The sequence below is a fragment of the Ochotona princeps genome, chromosome 6 (genome assembly GCF_030435755.1).
Source record: "Ochotona princeps isolate mOchPri1 chromosome 6, mOchPri1.hap1, whole genome shotgun sequence".
Taxonomy (NCBI): domain Eukaryota; kingdom Metazoa; phylum Chordata; class Mammalia; order Lagomorpha; family Ochotonidae; genus Ochotona; species Ochotona princeps.
Genome location: NC_080837.1, coordinates 24,835,019 through 24,862,784, shown reverse-complemented (window position 1 = coordinate 24,862,784; position 27,766 = coordinate 24,835,019). Strand labels below are relative to the sequence as shown.

The following is a 27,766-nucleotide window of genomic DNA, read 5'->3' as shown; positions in this document are numbered from 1 at the left end:
ATTGGGGATAAGTATCATCTATCCCACTGGACTGCTGGGGTAATTTTAGCCACTTAGGTAGCTGCTGCCAAGCACATGTCTGCTTAAGTTTAAGTAAAGTGAATAGATTTAGGGCATACGGAGTATGCGCACACAAGAAAACTTAGGACTATCTCTTTTTTTTTAAAGATTTATTCATTTTATTACAAAGCCAGATATACACAGAGGAGGAGAGACAGAGAGGAAGATCTTCCGTCTGATGATTCACTCCCCAAGTGAGCCGCAACGGGCTGATGCGTGCCGATCCGAAGCCGGGAACCTGGAACCTCTTCCGGGTCTCCCACGCGGGTGCAGTGTCCCAATGCATTGGGCCGTCCTCAACTGCTTTCCCAGGCCACAAGCAGGGAGCTGGATGGGAAGTGGAGCTGCCGGGATTAGAACCGGCGCCCATATGGGATCCCGGGGCTTTCAAGGCGAGGACTTTAGCCGCTAGGCCACGCCGCCGGGCCCAGGACTAACTCTTGTGGAGGCAATTTTGTCAGAATGTATCCTCTATTGACCACAATGAGAGGATGGATCATACACACATAAAGATGCTTAAAGCTTCTGATAAATGTAAAGCAAAAAATAAAACTGATCATTCAAATGTGTAAATTAAAATACTAAACAAGTGAATTAATTATGAGTATAATTCTGGCTATGATAGATCTATTGTATGTTTCAAAATATTTAACAAGAGAATCAACTTGGAAAACAAGTTTCATAGTAACATGTTTTCAGAGATGTTAACTTTCTAGAGTTACCAAGCAGTTTCTTCACCATTAAGTTTATGAGGTGTGACCAAGATGTTAAAATTTCATCAGAACTGACACACATAGTTGCTATTCATTTAGGAGGGCACATTTACTCCACTGATACTAGTAATTCCTAGAACTGCAAATTTCAACAGAGTTCGCTTGAATTAAAATACTAACTTACATGCATATTTAAAAAATATCCTGTGGAGCCAGCGTCATGGTATGTTGCATATTAACCCTCTGCCTGTAACGCTGACATCCCATATGGGCATAGGTTCAAACCCCAGCTGCTCTGCTTATGGTCCAGCTCCCTGCCAATGTGCCTGGGGAAGCAGCGACAGATGACCCAAATCCTTGGGACACCGCACTAATGTAGGAGACCCAGAGGAAGTTCTGGACTCCTGGCTTGAGAATGGCCCAGCTCTGGCTGTTGTGGTCATTTGGAGAGTGAACCAGTGGATGGAAGATCCCTATCTCTTTAAGTCTGCCTTTCAAGTAAAAATAAATCTTAAACATGTATACATATTCCTTTTTATTTTACAGTAATACCCCAAAACAGTATTTTTGTGTGAGACTAAGTTTTTTATTTTATCACAGTGCACAAAGATCTCTTTAGTTATAAGTGTTAGTTTCTACGATAGGATTCTAATGTGTAATTTTATTTAGTTGAGAGGCAGAGATATAAAAAGGGTTAGAGAATATTGTCATTCCCTGGCATACTTTCCACCTGCTGGGAGTTGGGAGCTCCACCTACGTCTCCTGCGGGTGCAGAAACTGAATGGCTTGAATCATTACCTGTTGCCTCTCAGGGATGTATCGGCAGGAAGCTTGACTTGGCAATGGAGCTCAGGACTGAACTCAGACACTCTGAGATGGGATGTGGCTAGCTCACTGGCACCTTTACTGCTGGGCCGGCCCCTCACCCCTTTTTTACTTGAATTTAATCTGTTTGAGACATATAGAAAGACTAGCACGGAATTTCAAAATTTAGCCTGATCTTGTTAGATACACATTTTCTTTACATTTAAAAATAAGAATGGGGAAATTAAGAAAATACCAGAGAATCCAAATCAATTTTTATATTTTTTAAAAAATGTTTTCTTTAAAAAGGTTTTTATTTATTTGAAAGGCAGAGAGACACACAGAGAAACAGAAAGATGTTCTATCCACGGGTTCATTCTCCAAATGCCTGCAACAGCCAGAGCTGAGTCAGATATGAGCCAGGAGCCTGGAGCTCAATCCACGTGTCCCACAGGGATGGCACCGGCTCAAGGACTCGAGCCATTACTGCTGCTCCAAGGCTGTGCATTAGTAGGAAGCTGGGCCTGGAAGTGAGGTGAAATTTCAACTCAGTACTTCCAACCAGCTCTTTTTTCTTTTTTTACATATGTATTTTTATTTTATTGCAAAGTCAGATATACAGAGAGGAGGAGAGACAGAGAGGAAGATCTTCCATCTAATGATTCACTCCCCAAATGACCACAATGGCTGGTGCTGTGCCGATCCGAAGTTGGGAACCAGGAACCTCTTCCTGGTCTCCCACGCGGGTGCAGGGTCCCAAGGCCTTGGGCCGTCCTCGACTGCTTTCCCAGGCCACAAGCAGGGAGCTGGATGGGAAGTGGAGCTGCCGGGATTAGAACCAGCGCCCCTATGGTATCCCGGCACGTTCAAGGTGAGGACTTTAGCCGCTAGGCCACCGGGCCGGTCCCTCCAACCAGTCTCTTAACCACTGTGCCAAAGGCCTGCCCCTAGTTTTATTTCAATGGACCAATATAGAAAAATACAGGAGCAAGTTTTATAATTAAATGGCTATTTTATTTTGTTGGTTCAACAAACTCATCAAAATTTAGAATAATTGGAGGTTAAATGAACTAACACAAACACTAAAAGGATGAAGCTCTTTTGTCAAATACCTTTTTTCCTGTGATGAATTCTAAACAGAGTAATATTTCTGTTAGTTTGAGCAATAATTTCATACCTGCTGGTGCCGCTGCCATTACAGTTAGAGCTGCCATTGACTTGGTGCCTATATAGTGACTTTTGACAAGAAAGCGGGCTAATTCCAAGACTGTTTCAAATGGCTGGCTTAGCACTTTCTGGGCCCACTCACATACAAGACGACAAGCAGAGGAGATAACTTCTTCGTCAATATTCTGAAGCTGCCCAGAAGGCTCAGTTCCTTCCAACTAAACAAAGAAACAAAGAAAAGTTAACTTTTTAAAAGAAAAATCAGAAATTAGACTCAAGTGTAGTCAAGATAGGCATTCTTAACTGGGAGAACAAATCTGTCATGTGAAAGCACAATGAAGTCATGCATGGGCAGACAATAACTCCTTCCCAACACAATGTAATACATGTCAGCTAGCAACATCTTAAAAAACTTAGCAACTATGTCACCTGTCATAACTTTTTCTTCTGAAAAATATTTATGATGTAGATATTATTATGCATTTCTTTTCTTACATACCATGGACATATCTACAAATCAATAACTTTAGGTCTTCATTCTCTCAAGCTTCATGGTAATTGTATATAATACATGCTAATACTTTTTAATCACTGTAGGTTCTTTTGCTCATTTTTGTAAAAGGCACATTTTCTTGTCTCTGGTTTTATCTACATGATACTTTGCAGGAAAAAGCGCAATGCTGATACAACTGTACAAGTCTATTTATTAAAATGAAAAGGTGTAATTCTTACCCCATCTCCAGTTTTGTGAAAGTCAAGGTTGGGCAGTGTTGGCATATGAACAAAAGCTTTTTTTCTTAGTCCACTGTAGCAATATGTAATACATAGTTAAGGCCAAAAATACTCTAACTTATATGAAAAATGTACACAGCACCTGAGAAATAGTGATCTATGAAATCAGAATAAAGTCAGCATAAACATCTGAATCTTTCGGAATTCTTCAGTAAGATATATCTTAATACTAGAAACTCTGGACACTTTCACACTTTTCAAACTGGACTAGTCCTTCTGGAATGTTGAATATTACTATCTCTAAATGAAACGATTCTCATCTGCTGTATAAATTTTATGAATAAATGTTCCTAATATGCTGTGCCAGTAACAAACAGGTCAAGAGGAGAGGAATAGCCAGATGGAAACCTGGCACAGGGAAGGGAAACTTTAGCCCAGGGCACTGGGACAAAAACAACTCTTAAGAGTGTCACAAGGGCTTTAACCTTTTCATTTCTCTTTTTCCACTGAAACACACAGGATTATCACCTACAACATGCCAAAGACACATCAAGACGTTTTTGTTTGTATTCAGGAGACAAGGATAGGTCACGCAACACCCGGGTAAAAACACCTGGAACATTTCAGAAAAGCTTTCCTCTTTCCCCCCTTCTTCAGCTCCTCTACAGTAGCTAATGTTATGTTCTGGAAAAGGCCAAGAGCTGAGCAGGGAGAAAATAAATGTGCTTCTGCCAGAGACCCTCTGTTTCACAATCTTCTTCCAAGAGCAGAAAGAATTCTGATTTTCATTTCTTTACTTTTGTTTGCTCATTAACTATTTCCTCATCATAAGAAGGACCTTTTCTTTGTTTTTGCTTTAATTTTAATACATATTTTAAACGGCTGGCTGAAAAACTAATGTGAATATTAATCTTTCGATGCAAGCTCCATAAGAAAGGGTTTTGAATATCATTTTTTAAGCTAAGGTGATCCCCCTATTTCTACATTAAAGAAAAAAAGGGCTAGCATATTTCTCTACATTTATTGATATAATTTCCAATTGCTGAACATATGGTATGGTTTAATAATTCTCTGTGTTAAAGCAGAATAGATCAGACCATTAACAACATCAAACAGCAACAGAGCAAAGTAAAAATCTATCACAATCTCAATGTATAAATGAATTATTAGTTGGTATTTCTCTTGCAGTTTGAAAATAGCTGGGAAAACAATATTTGTAATCACTCTACCAAGTACATTTGAGTTGTTTATATCTGTTGATCTAAATTTAATTCTAAATATAGCTGCCAGTTGAACTACAACAACAGATGGTTCTACAATGAGTGAGAACCCAGAGACTATTAAAACCATTCTGGTAAAGGATATTTAGATTTGCCTCTAGTGCCCAAACGACGTGCCTTCATGTTTGGAAAGACGTTTTTCATGATCTTTCCAAAGTCAGCAGCACTTAATGGATGGTAACCAAGATTGTCACAATAGCTCCTGCAAAAGAATGAGGGACCAATTTAGAGTGACAATTCAAAATTACATAGCAATGTGCTACTTCAGAGTGATTTGATCCCTCTGACAAAGTAAAACAACAAATCACAATTTATATGACCATCACTTTTTGGAGACTTGTGTTAACTTCGGTTTAGCCAGCTGGATTCACCTTCAGAGTACACAGAAACTCAAAGTAAGATACAACATTGGTACAAAGTTTTCCAACTACAATCCAGCTGCACTGAACTGTACTCTGAAATGAAGGTATCTATCCAGCATAATCAGTGGGGCTCTGGTTGTATGTATCAGGCTCGCATACTGAGATGACCTCCAACATAACCACCACACATGTTGATATTAGACACAATACCATTTAAGATGGTTTAAAATTCAGAAACATGGTATGTTAGAACTAAGGGACTTGGCCCATCTATACCAATGTTCTCAAGTTTCACTGATGAAGGAAACATAAAGGCAGAGAGAGAGGTTTCGGAGACCCAATGTTTTCTCCCTTCACTCCTTCTAAGGTGGTATTGCCAAAAAATAAGTTACTTTGTAAGACAGATAACTTCACATGGGATAAGGGAAGCAAGCCAGTCTTAACTACTACTGAAATCAGGTGTTGTGTTTTCTTTTGAGTTGCCTGGAATAAGCAAAATGCCAACCCTGTACCAGTTAAGCAGTAGACCAGCGTCACACCCTGTTCTGGCTGACAAAGTCTTTCTCAAAATTGTTGGCCTTTGGAAGAACCACTAAGTAGGAAATGCCAAAGATGAGGAATTTAAAGGAATTTCGTATTTCCTTGCCTCCCTCCCATTCAGCAACAACCAAGGCAGCTTCCTGATGAAGAAATCATGAGTAGAAGAAATCATGTAGAAATCCTAAGGGATGGAGTTAAGACCCAGAAAGAAATAGAAACTGGGAGGCATGGTAGGCAGGGAGTAATGGAATCTAAGACTTGGGTTGCTGTAGACTGCTGAATTTCCTGATTTGGAACTAACCTTGGAACTAACCTTCGCTCCAGCAGTCAAATTGGGAGAGTCAGGACGAGGCAGAGACTCCTAGGAGCCTTGATACAGACAAAATGGAAACAGACACAGACAATAGTATATCTTTTGGATATCCCCTACAACAAATTGTTCATATCCCTGGGGTCTGGGGTGGAAGGAGCTGCTCAGCAACATTCAACAGAGTTAGAGGTAGGGAGAAGGAAAGAGGAACAAACATGCACTGAAATTTTCCCATGTGGGAAGCTGCAAGGTACTTTGTATTTACAGAGACTAACTGTGATAACTCTGAGTGGTTTGGGGGTCAAGACTGAATATATGAGAGTGAAGAGCGGACTATTTTTTAGTGCAGAAAATGGAAATAAATGGCAATAAATAATGACAATTTCCATAACAAGTGAAACTAGTCATTTTTATGGCTTAAATCAGTGCAGAAAAAATGTGAATGAAATTAGACCCTGGGCCTGTTAGGGTTTGACACATTTCTCAACTTACAATATTGCCTTTTATACTCTTCAATGCTCAGCTTAAGTTATGATTTTTGAAAGGGTCTCTACCTTCTCTAAAATAGTACTCTTGCCACTCTCACTAGATTTTTTCTATCAGTGTACTCTGTCCATTTCCTCTCATGATTCAAAATTATGTAATTTTGATATTACTTGTTTGTTACTTGTATTTCATTCTAAGTTCAACCTGGCAGTGTTCTCAGCTTGGCTCACCACTGTATTCTCAGCATCACGAAAGAGAATTAAGTCACATTAAGCCTATCTGTATGTGATCCTAAAACGATGAGAAGCTTTAGAGAAACACATTAAAGACTAATAAAAAGCTGACTTCTATAACAGCCCTGGCATGTGGGCCTAAAAAACTGAAATCAAATGTGAAGCAGGACATTCTCCCTTCACAATTCAGATTCTGATGTAGCTTTCCTTATATTATTTCAGTAACATTTTTCTAGTGGTGGGAAGAAGACTGGCCATAAAAAATACTAATAGCATATTCACAAATCTGATCAATGCCAAATTTGATTTCCAATAGTTTCTACTGAATGGTGACTACAAAGAATGATCATCTAATTCTGCCTGGCTTATTTATTCTATCCTTTAAAAGATGAGGTTTTTTTCACAGCAACCTCACCTTCAGAACAGTCTTCAGTGGATAAATATTAAAAGTGCCTGTGAATACAGAGTCAGTTCAAATTACTGCACCTAAGTGGCAGGCAGGGTTAGAATAAAATACTTTTGATTCAACATTTAATACTTTCATATCTCTTATATTGAAGAAAAAATAAAACTTCCGTTTAAATAATACCATTATTCAGAATGAGTCCTTAGAAGTAGATATGACTTACCAAGTTGTGTAGATGGATATCCTGCCAGATGCAGAAATGGTCATACTCTTGCATGAGGGGTATATGTGCTGCTGAAGCGAGCACATCCTCCTGCATGAAGGGTTACTTCAATATGATCACTTCCCTAACAGGGAGAGCTCTTCATTGTCAGGTGGCTGATCCAATTTTTATCAGTTCTAGCTTACAAAGAATTCTATCATCAGAGCCATTTCCAGATGGGAAGATCTAGACAGTCAATGATTATAAGCTAGTAAGAACTTAGGGGATATCTGTTCATCATTTTGACAATGATATTTACAAAGTTCATGCAGGGGTTGGTATTGTGGTGTAGCAGGTAAGGCTACTAGTTGCAGGGCGAGTATCTGACATGGGCATCATTCAAGTACTGTATGCTCCACATTCCATCCAGTTTCCTGCTAATATGCCTGGGAAAGCAGCAAGAGATGGCTTAAGTCATGGTCTGTTGCACTCAGACAGGAGACTCCTGGCTCCTGGCTCTAGCCTGGTCCAGCCCTGGTTGTAGTGGTTAGTTGGGGAATAAATCAGAGGATGGAAGACATGCCTTCCAAAACTTCCAAAACTTCCTACTCTGTAACTCCTTTCCCAAAATTCAAAAAAAAAAATCATGGGATTAAATTTTATTTAAAAAGTATGCAAGAATTAAATTTTTTTTTTGCACCAGAAGTAAACTTATCTTTTAAACTCCATTTTCCCATGAACTGTGTATAAAAATCTTAGGTTATTTCAGGCCATGCGGAGATCCTGGTAGGTTCATATCTTTTTTTTTTTTCTATAACATTTACTACAGGTTGAGCAAGCAAGATGAGCAGTTAATATCTACCTCAGCATCACATTATATTTATGCGAAACTCAAAATAAAGTGAAGAAACAATCCAATGTTATTTTAAAATGAGATAATTTGTTTCTCCTCATGCTCTTCAGCTAAAACTATGTTTCTAAGACTGAGAGCAAGCCCAATATTCAATCAACTGACCACAAATGTGTCCTTCAAGATCATAGTAGCAATTCATTTGAACTTTTATTCACAGCATTTACAAATTAATTACATAAATTCAAGGTAAAGATTGCACATTTGCAAAAGATACAAGCAGAAACAGGGTATGTAACGGTAGCTGGTGTTTTGTGAGCACTCTGCATGCATGTATTACCTCCTTAGTCCTCTCAACAGCCTCGAGGCAAGCATTGCTAACACATACATTTGTACATGAGGAACTGGCAGAGATGTGCTTCGGAAAATGATCTAGCCACATCCATTTATCTTACAGATGAGACATTTTTATTGCTAATTTTTATGAAGATTTATTTATTATTTTATTCTAAAGGTGGATATACAGAGAGGAGGAGAGACAGAGAGGAAGATCTTCCATCCGATGATTCACTCCCCAAGTGGCCACAATGGCTGGTGATGTGCCGATCCGAAGCCAGGAGCCAGGAGCCAGGAACTTTCTTCCAGGTCTCCCAAGTGGGTGCAGGGTCTCAAGGCTTTGGACCGTCCTCAACTGATTTTCCAGGCCACAAACAAGTAGCTGGATAGGAAGTGGAGCTGCTGGGATTAGAACAGGAGCCCATATGGGATCCCGGGGCGTTCAAGGTGAGGACCTTAACCATTACGCTATCATGTCGGGCCCTTTATTGCTAATTAATGACTGTTATTGTACTGAATGCCTAGGAATCAACTAAAATTATATCATGAAATGTGAAGCAATTTACAAACAAAGGAATTTGTGGAGAATGATCATCTTTGTATTAAAAGTTATCTTCTTATCTAGTCTCAAATGATCATTTTGGTGAATGTTCGCATCCATATGCTAATAATAATAATAAAGGATGTGGTTGTTTAGGGAGACCAAAAAGACATGGCAGAATTGTATATTCTTAAAAGTAATATCAAACAATACATTTGCTAGGTAATACAGAAGGTGAATGAGGTAAAAGTAATAGGGTTCAGTATCTAATTAGTCTAAAGCTGTCAATGCGGAATAGCTGTTGAAATCCTTTCAGCGTTACAAAAAACTACTTTAAAAAATTCATGAGCAAAAGAGTGAGTGAGTGAAAGAGAGTTCGATCTAATGGTTCACTCCTCAAATGTCCACACTGGTCTCTTGGAACTGAACCTGAGAGCTGGAAACACAATCCAGGTCTCCCAAGTGGGTGGCAGACTTGATAATTAAAGTCATCGCTGCTGTGGGCCAGGGTCTGAATTAGCAGGAAGCTAGAGTTTGGAGCAGAACCCAAGCACTCCATTATGGACATCTTAACTGACACCTGTTGTTGCCATCCCCCAGTAATTCTGCATCCAAGTTCTAAGAAGTAATCACATCCTGTGACTCTTGAGAGAAAGTTGTCCACAAGTATCTGAATTTAATGAAAAAGACATTTGTATTTTCATATTGTTCCATGATAGCAGATAGTGATGCTATGGATACAGGATTTTGGGGGAGATAATGAAAATATTCTAAAATAGATAGTAACTGATGTACAGTTTTTTAAAATATATCAAAACATTTGTAACTCTAAAATAGTAAATTCTATAATATGTGATGTATCTCAGAAATACAATATTACAAAAAAATATAGTTTTGACTACTTGTTACTAATTGTCTTAAATTATGAGATGCAATAAATTGTTACTCTTGCTGCTGCATGAATCTGAATCCCAGGTGTTAAAACTGGAGACAATTGCTTCTCGGCCTTTTGGCTAAGATCAAGTGTAAAACTGGAGACTAGAAGTGACTGACTTGCAGGAATGTTTGTCCCTTAGTAATGATTCACTGTTTTCAAAATACCAAGACCGGGCCTGGTGTGGTAGCTCAGCATCTAAAGTCCTCGCCTTGCACATGCCAGGATCCCATATGGGTACCAGTTCTAATCGCAATAGCCCCGCTTTCCATCCAGTTCCCTGCTTGTGGTCTGGGAGAGCAGTCTAGAACAGCCCAGAGCTTTGGAACCCTGCACCCACGTGGGAGACCTGGAGGAGGCTCCTGGCTCCTGGCTTCGGAATGGCTCAGCTCTGGTCATTGCGGCCACTTGGGGAGTGATTCATTGGGCAGAGGATATTCCCCTCTCTCTCTCTCCTCTCTGTATATCTGACTTTGCAATAAAAAGAAATAAATCTTTAAAACAAATTATCAAGACCTATGCAGACTCTAAAAACGATACATTTTTTCTATGTTTAACATAGCTCCAAATCAGATAAAAGATGAATTAAAAATTTTGCTAATTTTCTTAGTTGTGATCAAGGTTTTGTGACTATAAAAGTGATCCTTATTCTTAGAAGTATTATGATACACACAACTCTCTTTCAGATGGCACAGGAAAAATATTGTTGAGTCAAGGTGAATCATATATATTTTTAAATTATTTTTTAAATATGCCTGTTATGTGTGAAAATTTTATAACAGGAAGTTGCAGGAGAAACTCCTGAAACCAAATTAATCCTTCAAGTGAATGGTGATGGCAACGAATAGAAAGTGAAAAGATGTAAAAAAGCAATGATATTTCTAAAACTAGGAACTCAAGAAAGTCCTGTGAAGTCTGCATGCAAAGTTAGATGTGCCACCTGGCAGCACCACGCTTTCACAGCAGGTTCAGACATTTATAGTTCTGTTCTTTCTCTGGTGCTCACTGTGGTTTATCATTTTGGCCCTGGCATATCATATGCCTGTCTTTCTCACAATATAATTTACAAGATTTCCATAGCCATTTATTGTAAATGGTAGCTAAAATTCTTGGCCTATCACACTATGCAGCAGTTGGGACACAATCCAGAGCCCATATGGGATCCAGGTGCATGCAAGGCAAGGATTTAGGTGCTGAGCCATTGCACCGGGCCCAGATGAACTTCATCTTAACTGTAAAACTGCACTAGGGATACAGGATACAGTGGGGCAAAGAGGAGAGACTTCAAGTCGGACATTTCATTAACGGTCACCCAGCCAAGTAATAGTGGTGACCACATAAGTATCTTTATTTCTCTTTACACATATAAAGAGAGATACTAAACAAAGACAAACAATGGCACATTCACCAGCATTCCTTCGCACAAAATTTTCTAAAGCCAGACATCAAAAGACAAAAATCCAGAAACTTTAACATATTAATCAAATGTTGAGTAGTTTTGCAGTTTTCAAACAAACTGATGGCCAACCATCAAAACAACTACTTCATAAAAGGGACCATCTAACACACAATGAAATAAAAATAAAGGATCTTGATTAATATTTTGTGATAAACAGCTAATTTCATTAATTAGTTTTATATACAGCCATCCAGAGCACTAGTACACAAATACATCATTACTGCTAGTACATTAGTTACACACTAATAAACAACAAGGAAAAAAAGACATTTACAGTTTTAGACTTAAAAATCAGTATTACCACCATGATCAATACAAGTGTTAGGAAAAGTCTATTTTCTTCCAGGGTAGATCTGTATTTCTATCACCGTAAAAAAAAAAAAAAAGTCCCAGATTTATTGGAGAATATAGACCATCTCCTTGAATAATCAAATTTTAGAAATGTAGTATAAAGTCTGATGAAATGTGAAATCAGCTAAACTTTGTATAAGGCAAGATTTCTCCTTAGAAACACTAAGACATTTTGGGATGGGCAATTCTCTGCTATACAGGGCTGCCCTGCATTTTGTAGGATGCTAAGCATCTTCCACCCATTAGATACCTAAAGCACATACTAATGGTTCTGACAAGTAAAAAATGGCTTCAGGTATGAAAATAAAAAGCCCCCTTCAGGTGGAAGGCACTGCTTTAAAGCAGTGGGTATCAAATTCAGCTTCACATCAAGTATACTTGGTCAGCTTTTAAATTTTCCAATGCTCTGGCACTTGCAAATGAATCAATCAGAATTATTTTGATGGTAGGAAATAGACAAGAACTTCTTTTGCGTATGAAAGCTTCTCAAGTACTTCTAAGTTTTAGCCAAAGCTAAGAACAACTACTTTGAAGTTATAATTTATAAAATTTCCCTCTCCTTTCCAGGATAACTATTCATATTCTTCATATTCTCTCTCTCTCTCTCTCTCATTTGTGTATTTGAAAGGCAGAATGATAGTGAGAGGGGAAGATATGCAGATGGAGAGACAGTGCAATTTTTTTTCCATCCATTGGTTCAGTCCCCAAATGGCTGTAATAGGGCTGGGTTAGGCTGATGCAAGATCCAGGAACTCTAAGCAGGTTTTCCACTGGCGAGGCAGGAACCCAAGAGGCTGGGCCAGAATTTGCTGCTTTTCAGAAACATTAACAGGAAATTGGATCAGAAGTGGAGGTGAATCCCAATCCCAGCCACTCCAATATGAAATGCAGATTTATCAAGCAGCAGCTTAGCTCACTGTGCCAGTTATGAACACCCTATCTATCATCTCCTAGAGTGAACAGGTACATTAACAGGTAAAGCATCTTCATCTCTACCCTGGCTACTAAAATGTAAGGGAACAGCTTCTAAGAGCTGGTAAAAAGAGACTTGTTATAAACTCCTTTACTTGGGAAACATATTTTAAATCAAGATATCTAACTCAAATTTCGACCAAGTGCTTAGAAATCCAATACTACTATTGCTAACATATGGCAAAAAACACAGGAGAAAAAGAGCAAAAATAAAGAAGGTAATGTAGATCTAGCGTGGTAGGCCAGTAGCTAAAGTCCTCGCCTTGCACGTGCTGGGATCCCATATGGGCGCCAGTTCTAATCCTGGCATCCTTGGTTCCCATGCCGCTCCTTGCTCATGGCCTGGGAAATCAGTCGAGGACGGCCCAAGGCTTTGGAAACCTGCACCATGTAGGAGACACAGAAGAGGCTCTGGACTCCTGGCTTCAGATCAGCACAGTTCCGGCCACTGTAGCTGCTTGGGGAGTGAATCATCGGATGGAAGATCTTTCTGTCTCTCCTCCTCTCTGTGTATCTGACTTTCCAATTTAAAAAAAAATATATAAATCTTCTTCTTTTCTTTTCTTTTTTTTTAAAGAATGAAAGTAATGTAATGTAAAGGTTTCCAGAGACAAGAACATGCAAAATTTTGATCCAGATTTTTGGTTGACAAATTTCTTCTACAGGGTCATAACAGACAATGCAATGCACAGAAACAAAATCACTGATGAAGTTAACAAGATTCTCAAGCACACATTTTATTTATTTATTTTTTTAAGATTTAATTATTTTTATTGGAAAGGCAGATATACATAGAGGAGTAGAAATAGAGAGGAAGATCTTCCGTCCGACGGTTCACTCCCCAAGTGTGCAACGGCTGGAGCTGAGCCAATCCAAAGCCAGGAGCCAGGAGCTCCTCCGGGTCTCCCACGTGGGTGCAGAATCCCAAAGATTTAGGCCATCCTCAACTGCTTTCCCAGGCCATAAGCAGGGAGCTGGATGGGAAGCGGGCTTCTGGGATTAAAACTGGTGACCATATGGGATCCTTGGGCGTGTAAGGCGAGGACCCTAACCACTGCGCCATGCTGCCAGGCCCAAGCATACATTTTAATTGTAAAACATTTTACAATTTAAAATAAATATTTTAAATTTCATGTTTTAAAACTGTTTTAACTTTAAAATAAATGTAAAAAATTTTAAATAAATTTATTTTAGTTTTACTGTGTTGTCCACTCCTCTAATGCATTCACTTACTAAAAAATTTGCTTGAATAATTTTAGTGAAGACAGAACCTGGAGAACTTCCAAAAGAACGAGGATTTGAACGAATATTGCCTCTTACAGAAATATGTCTCAAATCTAAAAAAGTCATTTTTACACTGTCAAGGTATTAGTTTAAACAACTTAAGTGTTCATCAGATACTATGTTCTTACAGGAATTTTAAGATTAACCTTGAAGACAAGATAACTAGAGATTATTACAAATATGATCACATGTTGTGTGTGTATGGAAAAACCAATTCCCAGTATGAAGGATTCTGGTTAAATGTAATGGACAGATGGAGCTTCCAAGGTTTTTGTTTGCTGCATTTAAATAGGAATAGAGCAAAAAGATCATCATAAATCTGAAGATAACCTCCAACATAAGATTAGGAAAAGATAGAGAATAGGTGTGGAGCCTAGTATTGACAGGCCCACATCCTGTGCTGGAGTGCTTGGTTCAAACCCTTCTCAAAAAAAAAAAAAAAAAAAGAAAAGAAAAAAGGAAAAGTTTTGAGATTCTATCTAGCAATGAAAATGTATTTAAAAAAGAAATATTACATAAATTAAAATAGTAACTATAAACATGGAAAATGAAAGCTATCTAGAATATGTATTAGTAACACAAGTCTGAACTCTTTCTATAATACATTTTCCTTTGAAATAAATGTATGAATCATTGACAGAATGATATCAAAGGTAATTAAATCTGTGGAGGAAAATAGGCTAAAAAAGAATGAAGAAAGATTTGATCATATTTTCAAACAGTTTTAATTTGGTCCAATGAGTAAATACATATTATTTACCAAGTCAAAAACAAGTTAACAGACATTGGGCATTTGGTTTCCAGATTAAAATATCTGTACTGGAGTAACTGGGTTTCAGTACCACCTCTATTCCTAATTCCAGCATTTTTGTTTTTGAAAGATTTATTTTATTGATTCGAAAGAGTTACAGCGAGAGGAGAAGACACACACACAAAGACTGACAGAGAGAGACAGAGAGAAAGGGAGAGAGAGAGAGTCTTCAATTTGATGGCTCACTCCTCAAAAAGCCAAAATGGCCAGGGCTGAGCCAGACTCAAACCAGGAACTGGGAGCTTCTTCAGGGTGTCCAATGTGGGTGCAGGGGCCCATGCTGCTTTCCTAGGCACATTAATAGGGAGCTGGTATGGGAAGTGGAGCCACTGTGACTTCCAGTGGGAGCCGATATGTGATGCCAGCATTGCAAGCGACAGCTTTACTTGCTTGCTAAGCCATGAGGTCAACCCTTAATTCCAGCTTCTTACTAATGTGCACCTTGGGTAGCAGGAGGTGATGGCTCAAATAGGCAGGCCCCTGATATCCATAACGGAGACCTGCACTGAGTTCTGGCTTCTACCTTCATCCCTACCTAACACAGCACTGAGTACATTTGCAAAGTGAACCAGCATATCTGTTTGTCTTTCTCTTTTGTCAGCTATATAATCCATCAGAAGAAATGAAAGATGGGGTAGAGAAGAAAAATATAAAGGGAAAGAAAGGCTTGAAATAGATTATAAGGGGGATATTCTGTAATTAGACAGTTCTAGTTCAAATGCATCATCTGCTGGTTCTTACTTTTTCATCGCGAGCAAAACAGCAGCACCTACATACAGATCCACAGTGTGTACTGGGCATCAAGATCAAAATGCTGCTCAGAGTAAACACTGGAACAGTGTCCAGTGTTATTAAAAGGGATGCAAATGATTAACTGGGTGGAATGAATGAAACCATATATATGTTTCAGAAAGAGAACAGAAAGGAGGGACCAAAAAAACCCAACCCAACCCAAACCAAACCAACCAACCAACCAACAAACAAACAAAAACCCCACGACAACAACAGAGAAGGAAGGAAGGGAAAGAAAAAAAGAAAACAAAATTTTTGAGCATGGAAGATGTGAATCTTCAGATTGAAAAGTCCTGTCAAATGTTTGGGACATTGGGTGAAAAAGACCACAGTAAGGTGCTTCTCTTTGAAAATCTGAAACTCCAAAGATAATGGAGAGCACCTATAAACTTCCACAGGGAGACCTGAGCAGTACACAGACATGGGAAATACTTCAAAAATTCTCAAAGTGTTTTTCATCTGAAAATTTCATCTAGGTCAATCAGTCAAGTTTGAAATAAAAACATATACATTTTTAGAAATGCTAACATTCAAGATGTTCTTGGGCATTAGTTCTCCAATCAATAACTAACCAAACGGATGGAAAGAATAAAGATGGGCTGGAATTGTGACACAGCTAGTTAAGCTATTGCTTTTGATGCCACCATCCCATAGGATTGCAGATTAGAGACCCAGTTGCACCACTTTTGATCCAGCACCTTGATAAAGAACCTGGAAAAGCAGTTGAAGATAGACGATATACCTGGCCCTGCACCCACATGGAAGACCTAGAAGAAGCTCATGGCTTTTGTCTTTCACCTCTTCCCCAAATGCAAAGGTGTGACAGGTGTAGGATAAGCAGCTGGGCATGCTGTGTTCTATCAGAAGAGAGAAACTGCACAGACGAAAGGGGTCACCAGTCTGGAGCAATTCCAAAATCCCGCCATACCAGTTTAATTTGTTCTCAAGGCCTGAGATGAGCCCTCTGGGGTTCAAGGCTCCACAACTCTGCCTTCTTGGCTCAGGCTCTCCCCTTCTGAATCAACTCTTTTTGAAGGGGAACAGCAGTATTTGTTGCTGAGGGCCTCTGTAAGCATGCTTTATGCCTCTAAAATTTGGGGAGTCCAGCCGCCTCTGCTGTGACACGGGTGGCAGGACACAACGTCTTGAGCCATTACTTGCTGCCTCCCAGGGTGCGTGCATTAGAAGGAAGCTGAGATCAGAAATGGAGCTGGGATTCCATCCCGGGCATTTCATTACAGAATGTAGGTGCCCAGGGTGGCATCTTCAGCTCTGTGCCAAAATTCCTGACCCAGTGACTCATTCTATTGCTCAACTAACCAAGCACCACTAACTTCTGCCATGACCTCTTTGTCCTTAGGAGTAGAGATATTGAAATCTTGATTACCTTAGCAAAAACAAAAAGTGTTTTGGGCCACACAGCATATTCAGGGCAGATTTAAACAGAACTGGTAGGGGCTCGGCCTGGTGGCCTAGCAGCTTAAGTCCTCACCCTGAACACACCCCGGGATCCCATATGGGCGCCGGTTCTAATCCCGGCAGCTCCACTTCCCATCCAGCTCCCTGCTTGTGGCCTGGGAAAGCAGTGGAAGACGGCCCAAGGCTTTGGGACCCTGTACCCGCGTGGGAGACCCGGAAGAGGTTCCTGGTTCCCGGCTTCGGATCGGCACGGCACCGGCCGTTGCAGTCACTTGGGGAGTGAATCATTGGACAGAAGATCTTCCTTTCTGTCTCTCCTCTTCTCTGTATATCTGACTTTGTAATGAAAATAAATAAATCTCAAAAAAAAAAAAAAAAAAAGAACTGGTAACAGCAGTGCTGGACTGACAACCCAATGTCTCAACATACACAAATATCTGGGTTCTTGGACCTGAAGTTTCAGTGGGATAAAGTACTGGAAATGACTCTAAATTTATACTGAGAAATATGGTTTCTAGTTACACTTATTACGGCATTGTATGTTTGTGACAGTTAATGTAACTGTAGGCCAGGTGGTGGTCAATCTTCTCTACAAAGGTGTCAAACAAGAGGATTAGTGCCTTTCCTGCTGTAATGTTCACTCCTTCAGCTCTATCCAGCCACTGCTCTATTGTTGGCTCTTTGAAGAGCTAAAAAGGGAAAGATGAGAAGTTGGTGGAAAATGGAAGTGGTTAGAAATCCTGAGAAGATGAACACATCCATGCTAACACAACAGGAGTCATAAATTTAGGGTGGTGTTGCAGTGCGGGGGATTAAGCTGCTACTGGAGATACCAGCATTCCATTTCAGAGCTCTGGTTTAAGTTCCAGCTACTCAGCTTTTAATCTAGTTCTCTGCTGAGGTGCCTGGGAAGACAGTGGAGGATGGGCCAAGTACTTGGACCTCTCCACCTTGGCGGAATCTGGGCTCCTGGCTTTGGCCTGACCTAGCCTCAAGTGTTGCAGCCATTTCGGGAATGAACCAAAGAAGGAAGTTGACTACCTACTTCTCTCTTTGTCTTTGTCTCTCTCCTCCATTCACCACTGTCAAATAAATCAATCTTGCAAAAATATTATCAACTGCACCCTTGAAAATGAAATCCTTGGAAACGGGGGAAAGGAAAATGGGAATAAGGAATTCTATGACAGAGAACACACTAAGGAAGTGAGAAAAAAAAAATCTTATCTGAAAAGTGGTAACAAATGATGGATAGTGTACAACTCAGATGTTATAAATATTAATGTAATTTTAAGTGATAATTCAAATGAACTTATAAAACATGTTTAATACTCATATTTTCTTGTTAAATATGAATTAAAAAATTAGTTAACACTGAAGTGACCACTTTTACTTCCTAATTTATTTTTCTCAGTTAAATATACTTAAACTGTAATTAAGGCTTGACAAATGCTATCCTAAAATTTTAATTATATGTTTCTGGAAGTGGTTAACACAAAAGAATCCCAGCCTTGAAGGGGTACCTGGCTTCTCTGAATCATGCAGGCCTCATGCTTAATGCTGAGATAGTCTCTGTCCCCAGCTATGTTACACAAGTGTTCTAATATGAAATCATGTTATACATTTAAGAAACTTATGCATACACGCTGGATTTTAAATCAGTACAAAACACATTTATACATTATTTTGTTCATGAAATGCTAACTAGTTAAAGCTCATAAAACAAAATTGTCACTTGAGTCTATTTCTAACTTCAAGATTCTTGTAAGGGTTTAACCTACGTGGATTAATACAATTGAAATCATAAATTCAGGCCATAAGCATGAAAGTGTCACACACATACAACTTTTAGAAATAAACTATAACAATTAAAATGTTCACATTCCATAAAACATTGCATTGTACTGATTTTTAAAAAAGACTTACTTATTTTTATTGGAAAGTCAGGGAGAAGAAGAGACAGAGGAGGAACATATTCCATCCACTGATTCACTCCCCGGGTAGCCACAATGGCCAGAGCTGAGCTGATCCAAAGCTAGGAGCCAGGAGCCTCCTCTGGGTCTCCCATGTAGGGGCAGAGTCCCAAGGCTTTGGGCTGTCCTTGACTACTTTCCCAGGCCACAAGCAGGGAGCTGGATGGGAAGCCGGGCCGCAGGGACATGAACCTACATTCATATGGGATCCCAGCGCATGCAAGGTGAGGACTTTAGCCACTAGGCTGCCGCGTCGGGCCCTAAAACATTGTATTTTAAATCAAAGGACTTGGGCCCGGCGGCGTGGCCTAGCGACTAAAGTCCTCGCCTTGAAAGCCCCAGGATCCCATATGGTGTAATAAAATGAATAAATCTTTAAAAAAAAAATAAATCAAAGGACTTGGGGAGAATATTTGTGTGCCAGTAAACATCGTGGCCAAAGTTGTCAAGTTTGTAAATCTGAATGCTAATCAGCCTACCAAATAAAAGCAAACAGATCTTTTTGGACTGCTGAAATTGGCCCTGTGTTACTTGGTAAGACACTCATTTGAAATGAACACGGTACTCCTACAGGAAAAGGTAGCAGGGGCTATGGCTGTCACTTTCCCTGTGGCTAGCAATGTGCAAACACCTGAGGTCTGGTGCTGTATCACTCCACTAACTTCTTCTCTGGGTCAGTGTTCAGGACCAGGTACAATTTTAGAAGACAATTTCAGGCACAACATATAAGCTCAAGTGACACAAATGGTAAAAATAAAGGGAACGACACATGTGACTATCAGAGTTCTAGAATGACTCACAAATATTGATATCAAAGGGAAGTTAAATAGGACAAAAGATTTTAATGACAATAAGTGAAAACTGTAATAAAGGTAAAAATAATGAAACACTTCTGAATTAAATAGCAAATAGCAAAACTTGATTTTTTTTTTCTGTGCTTGGAGGGTTTAAAAAGCCTGAGACAGTGGATTTTGTAGGTATTAATAGAATACATAATCTGATATAAAGAGAATGTTCAGAAATATCTATAAAAACTGATATTCTGTTGGACTAAAGGTAGATTTTTATGCAAAAAATAAAGATTTAAGGCTCAGTCTCTAACTGCAAACTATAAATATAAGGAAGGAAATATAAAACAAAGTAAAACAAACTATCTCAAGCATATCAAAATCAACAACAAAATAAAACTCAAATCACTTCTAACTACTTTGGCTCAAAGAAGAAGTACAAAGTCTAATTTTATATTATTTAAAAATGGAACTGTAACAACTCAGGATAGTTAAAACTACAAGCACAACAAATTTTTAGATATGAATGTTCAGTTTTTAAAGCAGAATATACAAGAAATAAAGCTTTCTATTGAAAGAGTAGAAAGAAAAAAAACAATCAGGAGGAACAGAAATAACACACATAATAAATTTTTTTAAAAAGCTAACATATTTGGAAATGTAAATGAATCCTAGGAAAAGAAAATTATCAAAACTGACATATGAAGGAGAAAAAACAATAAAACAACGGTTACCACCCTAAATAAAGCTTTGGCTCGAGATGGTTTTACAGTGGAGTTCTTTAAAGCACCAAAGCCTATGCTATATAAACTGATGCCAACACAGAAAATTAGGGAAACACTTAACACTGACAGCAAAACCTGGCACAGACAGCACAGAAAAGGAAATCACAGACCAAGTGCACTTAGGAATACAGATGGAAACATCCGAAATAATACACGAGGAAGCATGGGGAGGACATTCCCTCCAGGAACGAAAGACTGCATCTGAGGTACAATCCATCATCACATCAACAGCTCAAAGAAGGAGCAAGAATGCCAGCCCTGGCTTTTCCTTTTACTCATTTTGTGACACTGGGAAAATCCATTAATTTCTATAGGTGTCAATGTTTTCATCTATAAAACGAAGACAGATGCATATCAGAAGTCTTAGGAAATCTTCCACAATACTGCACTCTTATTATTAATGTCAGGGATATAATTCTGTTTTAATCATTCTTGGCTTTAAATTAACATCTGCTATGTGCAGGCACTGTGGAACAGTAAGTAAGGTATACTTCTAGTGAAAAATTTTTATGAACTGCAATATCCAGGTGTAGGTACTGATTCGAAGTAAGCCACTTTCCAATTCCAAAACAAAACTTGCTTCCTTTGAACTGCAATACTACAACAAGGTGGAGGAATCCACCGTGGTGGGGAGGGCACGGGGAGGGGTTGGGCGAATCCCAGGGCCTATGAAACTGCATCACATAATGCGACGTAATTAATTAAAAAAAAATCTTCCTTCTTTCTGAGTATAGTATTATCAGAAATTCCTCTTCCTTTCTAAATTTCAGTATCTAGTCTCTCTAACATATTCCCTTTTTTATTTATTATTTTTAATTCGTTAATTACATTGTATTATGTGACACAGTTTCACAGGCACTTGGATTCTCCCCACCCCTCCCCAAACCCTCTCACCATGGTGGATTCCTCCACCCTGTTGCATAAACACAGTTCAAGTTCAGTTGAGATTCCCCCATTGCAAGCATATGGCCTAGTGACCTATTCCCTTTTTTATCTCTAATGTATATCCCTTTTTATCTCTATTGATTAACAAACTAATTGCTCAGCTGTCACTACTTCCTTCAGTCTCTTGTTTAAGGAAAGCTTTTAATTTTTTCAAAGAAAAAAATCTGTGAAGATTTATGGAAACCTTAGGAAAATACTTCAAGGAAAAATTCAAATAAATATTACAGAAAAATATTGCCATACTTTGCTTGAGGGAAGAAATTGTTTAGTAACCTAAGAATTGTTTTCATGGGCCAGGGTCACACTGCAAATGCAGAGTGCAGTTTCCAAGGTGATATGCCGGGTAGTGTAATGGATAACCATTACTTTGCTAAAAATTACAAATATCCCTTGTTCTCTCACTAGTCCATAATGAAAGTCATACCTTATTTGTTCAATTTGCCTTTCAAGGAACTAGCTTGGTAACACTGTATGATCAGTTGCTCAATATTTTCTGCTTTAGACAAACAGAACTTTAGAGCAACACACATCATGTATCTTCTTCAACTGACTCATTTTGTAGATGAGCCAACTGACAGAGTGGTTACAACATTTATTAAACTCACAAAACTTAGAGATATGATCAATTCTCTTCCTAACATTTTACACAAGTTTGCCAGATATTTACAACCTTTTCTTGAATTCATATTTGTATCTTTGAAATTTTAGAAGGTTAAACTCATCCTAATTGACATTAATTCAATAAATATTTTATGCTTACTAAAAATACACATTCTTCGTGAGGGTAGGGCTTATGTTGCTTTAGCCATTCTATCACCAGAACTTATATGAGTCTAACACCTAGAAGATATTCAGTAGACTGCAATAGGTTGAATGAAACACAGCATTCTCAGTTGTGACTTTTTAAAGATAAAAATATTTTTTTGCTCTATCTTTATTCTTTTAATATTTCAGATCTTTTTCTTCATGTTTTTGTCCAACTCCATTATGGCTCTTTTACTGATAGTAAGAATTTTGAATGCTGGCATAAACTTTTCCTTTTAAGTACCCAAATCTTTTTAATAAGTATAATTCTGCTGTTATCTTACATTGGATAATAACAGCATTTATTCAATACATTTCTCCTGAACTGCATCAGTACAACATATTTATGCTGCTGGATTGGGAGTTCAGTAATCAGAAAATTCCAATTTTATTCACTCTTACAGACTAAATTCCCCCTCTCACATGAATTATAAATATGTTAAACAAGACTAGATACTGTTCTCTAAGATAATACATTTGCTTCTATACTTTTGTTTCTCATATGGAAAGAAATTATCTGTATGATCAAACTTATTTGAACATGTAGTATGTGTGAATTGCTGAGCTTCTTTGTCCGGAGCAGTAATTTACAACATTCTTTGGCTGATACAGAGGAATAGGTTTGGGATTCAGAAGAAGAGACTTGTAAAAGTTAAAGTAAAAAACATGCTTGGGCTCAGCGGCGTGGCCTAGTGGCTAAGGTCCTCACCTTGATCCCATATGGCCGCTGGTTCTAATCCCGGCAGCTCCACTTCCTCTCTATCTCTCCTCCTCTCAGTATATCTGACTTTGTGATAAAAATAAAGTAAATCTTTAAAAAAAAAAAACATGCTTTAGATTTTCCTTCACTCATCAGTGATATTCACTGACTTATTGTCTTCCACTGCCCCTCTGACTCCGGACACATCTTTCCTGTCACCCTTAATAATGAAACCCATTCATTGAACAACCGTACACTGGCCTTTACTTATTAGAACTCTCCATCATCCTGAAGAATTCTAGAAAACCTGTTATTTTTAAATTTATTTATACAAAGGGAATAGGTTAATTTTAAGAACACAATTTTTTCATTCTCCCCTCACTGACTCCTCCTTCATTGTTCTTTCATTTTTTCCAATGACATACTTTAAATTTACTTTATAACCACAAGCTTAATCATCCACTGAAGAGCTCAACAGGTAGAAAGTAGAAAGATCACTGCTCTTCAGGAGCATAGCCAAGGACTGTAAATAGTAACCAAATCTCAAGATGTCAAGGTCACTCAGATACATCACAGTTTTTCAAATTCTGTATATTATCACAAAAACCTATGAAATTTGTAATTTTGGGACTAGCTTATTTCATTAAACATAATGCACTCCAATTGCATCAATTTTATTACAAAAGTCAGGATTTTACTTGTTTTCATGCACAAGTAGTAGTCCATCCTCCTCTATCTACCACATTTCTTTACCCAGTCATCAGTTGATAGACATTTGGGTTGAGTCTATGTTTTGACTATGATGAATTAGGCTTCTATAAGCATAGGGGCAGAGATAACTCTTTCAAATGTTGCTTTATTTTTGGTGGGGAGAGAAATGCCTGGAAGACTGATGTATGGGTCTAATGGTAGATCTATTTTCAGATTTCTGAGGAATCTCCATTCTGTATTCCATAATAGTTATATTAATTTTTCTCCACATCTTATCCAAAATTTGTCATTTTTGGATTTTCAGATTTTAGCCATTCTAACTGGGTGAAGCTAAACTTTATTTTTGTGGTTTTGATGGCCAGTAATCCTGGGCATCTTTTCATGTGTCTACCGGTCATTTGTATTTTATCCTTATGCATGTTCATATCCTTAGCCCATTTCTTAACTATCTTGTTTGTTTTGTTTTCGAGTTTCATGAATCCTTATTTATCCTTTATCAGATGTACACTTCACAAATATTTTCTCCTGTCAGTTGTCGCTTCACTTTGTTGTATTCTTTGCTGTGAATACATACATCAAACTAAAACATACATCAAACTAAGCTGGATACATACTCCAAACTAAAAAAAAAAAATCTTTTTAGTTAGTAATTTTATTACTACACATGCCACCAAAGAAACTTAAACAGCAGAAGGAATCTTAGGATTTCTCAATGCAGCTCCCTACATAATAGCTTGAGACTCACTGGTGATAAAACATACCATTCTGGCCAAGGATCTTGTTAAGTTTCTTCAATATATAAACATGCCTTATACCAGTTAACACTTACTTGTACTCATCATAGACTTCTTGTTTGGGCAATGAAGTCTCAGGATGCTCCTCTAGGGTATTCCGAATCCAGGACAACGCATGCATTTGCTGTGTCCGACTAGATGACATGGCATTCTGATCGCTAATCACAAAATAAAAATATATGTTTGAAGTAGGTACAAATTCATTGATAACTTTTGAACTGAGCTTTAATGGTTCACTAAAAAAAAAATAATAATCCAAAAACCAAAAAATGAATACAAACACTTTATAAATGACTAGATCAACCTTAGTTCATATAGTAGCAAATCCTCAGCAACCTATACACAAACTACCTATTTAATTCTATACACAAACTATCTATTTACAATTACTAACCATTTCCTAGAACCACTGCCCAACTGAAGTTATTGTCCCCATCTGTCTCTCCCCATGATTTTCAAACTGGCGTAGATGAAAGCTGATTAACAATGTAGCATACTGGTTTTAGCCAAATTACTTCAAGTGGGTGTCTGTTTACTTACTTGCCTGTTCATTTGCTTACACTTAATCAGATTACCAAACATTTCAAACTACAAATCAGGAAAAAAAACTTTGATTTCTACCTACTGAGTATACCAAAAGAATATATTCTATGCAAGTAACTATACTGAAGTCTTAACAAAGTATGTTATCTACAGAATTAAATTTATACCAGGGAGATTCTGAAGGGATAACTCTCCCTCTGCAAATGTACAATCAGGACCCACATGCCAAGCTAATGTGTTCACTAAACATCTGACATTTTTATTACATAGGTATATCATTTATAAGCTGATCTCATCTAAGATAATGTGAAAGTAGCTGCTCTACTGACTTTCACAGTCATCTTAATGACCTGTAAGCATTTAATTAATTTTAAAGAAGACACCGAGGAAGTTTCTAGAATATGAAATAATTAAAATTGCGATACAGTTGTGCAAACTGTAAAAGAAGAAAGGTAAAAACAACAGAACACTAAGGATAACCTACTTGAATAAAACAAATCTTGAGAAATGATTAAAATGTAAGGAAATCTTTATAGAATAACCGAACGATCAATTTCTATGTTTCCTAAGTGAAATTTAAACATTTTTAATGATGAAACTGTGTAATTCCCTAAATGTTTAAACTAACCTTCATTGTGAAGTCATGTTCTACACCAGTAATTTCACTATTATTTTTCTGTTACACGCTTTCCAGATAGTACAAGATAAAACTCTTCTACTTCATTCCTCAGCTACTTAACTATTCTTTGGTTTTCTGTTCGCTTTTCCCAACCTGTTATTATGCATATAAAAACCCATATGTCTATAGAAGATCATTCAGATTGCAGCATACAGCATTTATCCACTTAACACTAATGAATTAGCAAAAAGTGCCGGTAAACAAATACACATCATCAAAAACTAAAATGACCTTTTAGGTTTTTGTTTTTATTTTCTAATGATTTTAGGAATATTATGAAATGGCAACAATTTGGGAATATTACAAAACAGCAACAACCACAACACACACAAACATCCTGTCATGCAACAAGGAGAACAGATACCTTTTCTCTCCATTGCTGAGACCAGAAGGCAGCTGAAGGTAGAGGTAGAGTTTCTCTAGGTCTGTAAACTTCTCAACTTCTTGCTGATTAAAAGAAATAAAAAAAAGGTCACATTTTAAACACACTTGTTTTCTTTTTTTTTTTTTAAAGATTTATTCATTTTATTACAGCCAGATATACAAAGAGGAGGAGGAGAGACAGAGAGGAAGATCTTCCATCCGATGATTCACTCCCCAAGTGAGCCGCAACGGGCCGATGTGCGCCAATCCAAAGCTGGGAACCTGAACCTCTTCCGGGTCTCCCATGCAGGTGCAGGGTCCCAAAGCCCTGGGCCGTCCTCGACTGCTTTCCCAGGCCACAAGCAGGGAGCTGGATGGGAAGTGGAGCTGCCGGAATTAGAACCGGCGCCCATATGGGATCCCGGGGCTTTCAAGGCAAGGACTTTAGCCGCTAGGCCACGCCGCCAGGCCCGAACACACTTGTTTTCTTTACAACAAAATTTTCTAATATCTCGTGCAAAGACATTGATTATATAATTTAAACTAGATGAATTACCTATCAAATAAATGTTTTTTAATCACTAATACAATGAAGTGTTTTTTTTTTTTTGACACACTCATTGCTTGCAAAAACCCAGTAATAAGAAAATGGTACTTCCTTGTTAATTCTAGTGGAGATAAATAAAATCATAGATCAATGCCAACACAAAGGAGGGTTTTAAAGAACTGTATGACAGGCACTGTACCAAGAGTTTAGAGAAATATTTATTAGTTTTAGCCTAATCATTAACTTAATCGGGCAGAGCGCTGGTCAGTTTTCCTAACAGCTGTAAAACGGATGAGATGATTTTTGGAATCCTGTTTCAGTTCTCAAAGATATGTAATTGATAATATAATTCTTAGCTGTGAATGGAACTTAGGCTACACTATGCAGATTTAATAATTTTCTGACTTACAACAGTCAATTTACATGACCTGTCTATAGCATTCTCTATTAGCATCTGTAACTCATATTTTTATACAAACATAATCTTTAAACTAATTTCTGTATTCCTCTTTGTAGTTATTTTTCCTGGCTAAGGGTACCACGTAACAGTTTCTAAAGTATCATACATCTTAATGTAATAAAAATCTTATGAAAAATTTTGGTACCCTAAGTCAAACACAGCTCTATTGCAGCAGGAAAATGTGGATAGATTACTGGAATTTCTGGAGCCAGAATTTATTACTTCTTCACAAAGCGTGGCTGAAACTTAGATCCAACTTTTTGAAATGTTCAGGGTACAATTTGGACTACCTTATTTTTGCCAGAATTCATCCACAGAAGTTTAATCTCAGAAGTTATCCACAAAATGATTTAATATATTAGTTGCATGTAAGTAGCTCACAAATTTACTTTTAAAAATCCCACCATGTGTACTTTCCAATTAGATCTTGCTTGAACAGATTCACCAACTACCCCTTTACAGTGCTCCCCTCAAAGAATAAAAAGAAACACACCAGAAACATTCACTTCTCATCTGTCACTTATCATCACCTTCTTAGCTCTGGTTTCCAGAACATTCAGTTTCAGATTCTGATTAATTCTGTTCTTTGTGGTGCATTCCACATTAACCCTTCATTAGCTCTGCAACTCTGTC

General features: G+C 38.0%; 1 protein-coding gene across 2 annotated transcripts in view; it reads right to left on the bottom strand.

The window, feature by feature from the left end:
- RFX7 (regulatory factor X7) overlaps positions 1–27,766 on the bottom strand; it is a 125,619-nt gene that overhangs the window by 10,539 nt on the left and 87,314 nt on the right. For both annotated transcript variants that reach the window (XM_058665812.1, XM_058665813.1), the window contains exons 3-7: positions 26,128–26,210; positions 24,577–24,699; positions 4,842–4,958; positions 3,477–3,561; positions 2,755–2,962 (exon numbers count right to left, since the gene is read on the bottom strand). In XM_058665812.1, coding sequence (XP_058521795.1) covers positions 2,755–2,962; positions 3,477–3,561; positions 4,842–4,958; positions 24,577–24,699; positions 26,128–26,210 — 616 coding nt within the window. The remainder of the gene's footprint in view (positions 1–2,754; positions 2,963–3,476; positions 3,562–4,841; positions 4,959–24,576; positions 24,700–26,127; positions 26,211–27,766) is intronic.